This window comes from Etheostoma spectabile, chromosome 12 (assembly GCF_008692095.1).
Source record: "Etheostoma spectabile isolate EspeVRDwgs_2016 chromosome 12, UIUC_Espe_1.0, whole genome shotgun sequence".
Classification (NCBI taxonomy): domain Eukaryota; kingdom Metazoa; phylum Chordata; class Actinopteri; order Perciformes; family Percidae; genus Etheostoma; species Etheostoma spectabile.
In genome coordinates this window covers 27,219,176-27,225,455 of record NC_045744.1, presented here as the reverse complement: position 1 = coordinate 27,225,455, position 6,280 = coordinate 27,219,176, and the positions used below count along the sequence as shown (strand labels likewise).

Below are 6,280 nucleotides of genomic sequence, written 5' to 3'. Positions count from 1 at the left end.
GCCTTGTACTGACCAAAGTTGGACAAAGAGGTACCCAGCTAATGTGATCTTACCTAGCTACTGAGCATGTACGACTCCCAACAAAGATAGTATAGAAGTGAGATGTCTCACTCTGTCTCTAAAACAGAGACCCAAAGACACAGGGTGAAAAGAGGATCTGCAGCAGTGTCCAATACAACAAAAATCTGGTGCTTTTTGAAAATAAAACCATGTAAACCTATTCTGGTACAACCTCAAAGTACAATTATGAAAATGAGCATAAGATGGGTGCTTTAAGAGGTTATACTGTCTCAACTAGGGTTGGACAATATTGACAATGTGTTATTTTGCAATATTTATTATGGATATTGCGTTATGGATATTTTGATATTTTTAAACATGTAAAATTACAAACGTTATGAAAAAACGCATCGTAACAATATTCATATATTTATAACAATGTAGTGCAGAGTGAGACTTATATACAGCTCCGTAGTGGAGATGGACCACAGGTCGGTCTTGAATGAAACATGTTTAATCTATCCGACTCCAAACCGCCTTTTGTAATGCGCGGGATAGCTGCCTGTGAGAAATAGGTGCTGGATGGGATTAAGTACCATTTGTCTAGTTCATTCAGACGCTTCTTGAAGCCTTTTTTATCCACTGTGTGGATGGGCGTCATATCTTTGGGCAAAAAATATGCTTTAGCATTGGTGATTTCAGTGTGTCTCTTCGAGTTGTACCTTTTTTTTGGGAAAGTATCATGCACTCAAAATCTTTTGTTGTCTCTATCTATTTCTTCATTTACACTGTCACTCTGTCAAAATATGCACACACGTCACGTGGAACGCTCCATAGGGTTTTTCGTGTAGGGGCCCCTTGACCTGACGTGCACTGACATTTGCAAGTGGCACGGTAACTGGCCTATAAAACCTGATCGTTATAGCGTTTCAAGCGGGCTATAAATCAAACGCAATTTAGCCACACAGTCAACAGACGGGACACATTGCTCCACAAAATAAAGAAATATTGCATTCTTATTGTGACACTTTCGATATATTACTGCGCATTGTGATATTGCAATAACAATATTAAGTCAATATATCATGCACCCCTAGTCTCAACAACAAATTTAAAATTGGAAGAGCCAAACTTGGAGGAAATGGAGTAAACTGGTTATTCCCAGTCCTCAAATAATCCCAGACGTATTCCATAGGGGTGGGAATCACAAGGCCCCACGATGCGGTATTATCATGATATCATAGCATCATGATACGATATTATGGTGATTTTAAACATTGCAATATTCTGTGATGTATTGCAATTCTTTTACTTTTTGCCAACTTCAAATTATGTCCCCAAAGCAAAACTTTGTCAACATCTGTTTTGTCAAAAGAAAGAAATGCCTCTGGTTTGTTCATCTAATTTCAGTTTTCCATCTAGTGGACTGAAAAAAACAATTGATCTTATTATTCTAGTACCAAAAGGTTACAATCTCATGCAATTTATATAATAAAAGATTGATACTTTGCATCCGTGTACCGATATATCGCCATACTGTGCTGTATTGATTCCCCGCCCGCCCCCCTCCCCTAGTATTCCATTATCAACCAGTGGAACGTATCTAGTAGTGCTCCACCATATTCTAGGGATAGACCGATTATCGGCCCTGGCCAATTATCGGGCCGTCTTTTTGCAGATTTTCTGTATCTGTGTTTGATTAATTCAAGTATGCGCTACTTTGGCTCCGCAACTGCTCTGTGTCTGTCCCTCTGCTTCGTTTTCACTCACCACTGAGTCCCCCCCCCCACAACACTATATGACTATCTTTGACTGTGTATTATGTTGAAAGTTTCCCATTTATTAAATAATTACTCAAAGCATTTAAACAAAGTTTTGTGTTGGTTTAAAGATTTGCATTTTCACTGTAAATGCACATCGGTTCCAAATACTGGTTATTGGTTTCCTTAACCACTAATAATCGTATCAGCCTTGAAAAACCAGTAACAGTCGATCCCTACTGTATTCATGATAGACTTTAAATCTGAATCCATTCAGGAAGTGACCGCTAATCCCTCGTTAGTTAAGGTGACGGCTTTAAGGGTGCAAGTAAATGGTGACTGACAGCAGAAAGCACTGCATACAGAGGTTAGCTCAGGTTTAAAACACATCGCTACATGTTTGGTCAGGGCAATTAAGTCATTATAACTTCATACATTTGAAAGTAATAGAAAATTTGTATTGATTAGGGCTGCACGATTTAAGGAAAATATGCGATAAAGTTGTTGAATATTGCTTTGATATTACTTGCAATAAATACACAGATATCAAAGTGTCCACAGTTCTGCTTTTCTTCTGCTTTCAATATTCTGCTAAAATACAACTTGCTTGACGAATTAAAGACAAACATAAGGAAATAAGCTCCAACAATCTTTTATTGAACATTGAGTTAAATATAAAAGGCACCACTACAAAGTGGCTGTTACTTTTATTTTTAAGGGCAGTTTTCCATCAAAACTTTCTTTCAATTAACTCAAAATATCTGAGAGCAAGTTAATACTGTGATGATGATTAAAAAATCGATTTGTTGCGCAGCTCTAGTATTGATCACCTGATGCCCAAGATCAGATCACGCATGTTCCATACACATTTTGGTGGTTATTATTAGGGGTGGGGGAAAAAAAATTGTTTCTTAGATGCATTGCAATTTTTTTTGTTTTTAATGTGTTGATTTGATTTAAAAGTGGCTGTCTCCAGACATGTACAAATCAGAAACCAGAGTGACTGAAAGAGGATGGGATAATGGACAACAACTTAGGAAAGAGTGCAGGAAAATAAACATTGTTTTGTATAGATACACATGATCTTATAAGACATGCATACAATAATTAGGCAAAACACAAAAAGGCTGTTGATCTACTTTATCACATTGCATCTGACCACCTCATGTTTCATGTTTTAAGAAGCCAATTCTCCACCTTTAAAACATGTCTGGATCTCTGACATGGAAGAGAAGGTGACTTCCACACGCCTGTGCATGGAATGGCTAGTAAAATACTGTGTAGGTCAAAATGTAACAAACTCAGATTTCTATGTATATTTTTTTTCTAAATCACGCATGGAAATGTATATAAAAAATTGTTGCATCAAGATCCACGGATAATCAGTTTAGAATCAAAGCGTTGGCCTCTGAATCGGAATGGAATCGTGAGGTGCCCAGAGACCCCCCCCCCTTTTAGTTATTATAAGAAACACACATGAGTGACAGCTGGAGCTCCTCCTCTGTTATCTATCACTTGCTTACTCTTGTCATGAGCTGTCACTCATCATGACAAAACGGAAATGCTTTTGTTTTATGTGGCAATAGCCTCAGCTGTTTTCAAACCTTGTAACCTTGCCGCTGCATTCTGGGTATTGATAAGTCCTGTTGGCTAAACACTACTGACACCTGTAGGAGTCACTGGCCTCACCATGTTCTCTCCTCCTCTCTTGCTGACCTCATCTCAATTACATTCCACATCCTCATCATCTCCTCCTTTTTTTTCTTTTGTTTTTTCTCATCCTCCTTTGCTGTCCTCTTTCAGGGGGATGCCAGGGGCCAGCTGGTGGCGGAGCGACTGGGTCTGGGACACAACCTGGACCTGTCTGACACAATGGTTCAACAGAAGCTGGACGAGATCAAAGAGCAGATCCGCCGCGAGATCCGCAAAGAGCTGAAAATCAAAGAAGGTGCCGAGAACCTGCGAAAGGTAAAATCACTGACTATGATACTATACTATATAAAAGGCTTTTTCAATTAAATTTAGTATTTACTACCATAACCTAGGGTTACAGATTAGCAGGGCCACAGGAATCTGCGGACGCAGACGTTTCCGCAGATTTGAAAACAAATTAAGAAAAACGGAAAAGTAAAACTCATAATGTTAACACATCTCCACCCCAGGCAGAAAATTCCACGGATTTTTATTCTTTATCACCACTGAAAACTGTCAAAAGAGAGGCAGATCAAAGATTAAAATCAAAGACATTTTACAACTGTTTTCACTGGCCGAGTAGCTCTCCCCTCGACTAGTAAACTCACATTTATGATTCAAGTTGGTAAAGTTTCCCTTTTTAAATCTTTGCTATTACATAATTTATGTCATCCGCTCTCCACCCCTCAGGTCACCACAGACAAGAAGAGCCTGGCTTATGTCGACAACATGCTGAAAAAATCCAACAAGAAGGTGGAGGAGCTTCACCAGGAGCTGCAAGAGCTCAACGCCCACATTGTGGTCAAAGACCCTGAAGAACTGCTAGGTAACAGAGAAACGCCGCAGCAAAGCAGCCCCAGAGCTTTTAGGAAACATTAACCAAGTAGGACAGGCAGTTGACATATGCTAATGCTATCCTCTACTTCCTCCTCAAATATATCAGTGTTTCCCACAGATTAGAAAACCGTGTGTGTGTGTGTGTGTGTGTGTGTGTGTGTGTGTGTGTGTGTGTGTGTGTGTGTGTGTGTGTGTGTGTGTGTGTGTGTGTGTGTGTGTGTGTGTGTGTGTGTGTGTGTGTGTGTGTGTGTGTGTGTGTGTGTGTGTCATATGCTCAGTTGCATATTTGTGACGTCACTATGCAATCAATTGCATAAAGCTTAGTGGTTGTGCAGCAAGGTAGATAGAGACAAATAGAAATCTTTAGCCAAATAATCACACATTCAACACATTTTACTTTGTACTTATTACTAAGGTAGTCTATCTTTTGAAGTAAAAAAATAAATTCTACAAAGGGAGGGACAAAGATCAATAATGAATTTTCAAGGAAGGCCGGCTTGCCCAGGGCCAGGCCAGCTCAGCTGCATCTTTCTCCCGTCGCGTCCCGCTGTCCTTCCTACCTACACTGTCCCCCGCACCCTGTCCCTTCTCCCCCTTCTCCCTCCCCACACATGAGGGGAGGTGAGGGGAGGGGCTGCTCCTTACAAAACCGATTCAGAGAGAGGGGACTGTTTTGGCGGCCACAGGAGAGAAATACCTTGCGTGCTCGCTGGACAATACTGCCGACTTTTCTACAGAAAGGCGCCAGATTTGTCGCTAGTCGCTTTGTGGAAAAAAAGTTGCCAAGGGCGTCAAAAAGTTGCTAAGTTAGCAAAACTGTGTATTTACTGTTTGTGTATGTGTAGAGTGACAGAGAGACGGAGGAGAGCAGGGAATGGAAATGCATCTGAACAAATGCGTGTTTTAAATAGTGTTTTAAAAAAAATGAATAACAAAACGCAGTGTGTGGCGGCCGGTGTTGATTGTGTGGCGGCCGCCACAGATGAGTCTGTGCGGGAAACACTGGATCATTAGTTGTGCACTTTCACTTCAGCTCCATGTTCCTTGTATCAAAGCATCAGCATTGTATATTTAGTTACATGTTGCCAAAATTAACATACAAATACAGTTGTTGTTTTTTTACTTTTTATTTTTATTTATATTTGAAATTTTATTATTATGATAATTTCAAGCTAAATGATTGAATTGATCAAAGTTTTGATACAGTTTATTTAACTGACAATTGTAGTCCAGTTTGGTAGTCTCTGGTTGGAGGGTTCTCCTGCAGCCTTTCCTGTGGGATGGCTATCTTGCTATTCTAAAGAGTCATACTTTTTTTATCCAGGATTTTTTCCTGGTGTGATGTCACAAAACAGAAAATTCTCTTCCAAATATTGTCTTTTTATCATTTTCTCCAAGATACTGGTTCATTGGAAATGCAAAGCCTTGCTGAGTAAATAATTTTGACACTGCTGTGTCAGAACGACACCTACGTGAACACACATTGAGTGTTTGGAGGTGACTCACTCTCCAGAGGCTTACATTGTTGCCTTCCACATTCCACCGGCCGTTACAATGAGCTGTCGATTGTTCCCCTCCGAGGCTGTTGAAAGCCTGCTCCTGTGCATTTTCCAACAACAATGGATTTTGGAGCGAGTTACCCACAGCATAATGTAGTTTTGTTACAGTAGGTGCCTTATGCAGCATTTGTTGGTGGCGAGTGTCCGGGGGAATTCAGGAAGAGAAGGAATGTTATTTGTCTGCCTGTTAACATCACATCCCCCCAGGTCAGTTGACATTAGGAAGTAGATGAGGAGGAGGCAAGGGAGGTCATCTTGGTTAAGGGTTATCTTGAGTGGGAACAAATTTAGCCTGACTCGGTGACTCTCAATCTGATGAACGAGGGCTTTCTTTTTAAGTGACGCAACGCCAGCGGAATGTCGCCGGCCATCGCAAAATGATGGAGAGGCCAGCTCCGCTCCTCAGTCATGAGACAACTTGAAATGCGTTTA

At 40.5% G+C, this 6,280-nt stretch overlaps 1 protein-coding gene across 2 annotated transcripts in view; it reads left to right on the top strand.

Annotated features, from left to right (window-relative positions):
- The window catches only part of pkn2a (protein kinase N2a), a 32,836-nt gene that overhangs the window by 6,551 nt on the left and 20,005 nt on the right, over positions 1-6,280 (top strand). For both annotated transcript variants that reach the window (XM_032532467.1, XM_032532466.1), the window contains exons 2-3: positions 3,564-3,728; positions 4,143-4,278. In XM_032532467.1, the coding sequence (XP_032388358.1) occupies positions 3,564-3,728; positions 4,143-4,278 (301 nt within the window). The remainder of the gene's footprint in view (positions 1-3,563; positions 3,729-4,142; positions 4,279-6,280) is intronic.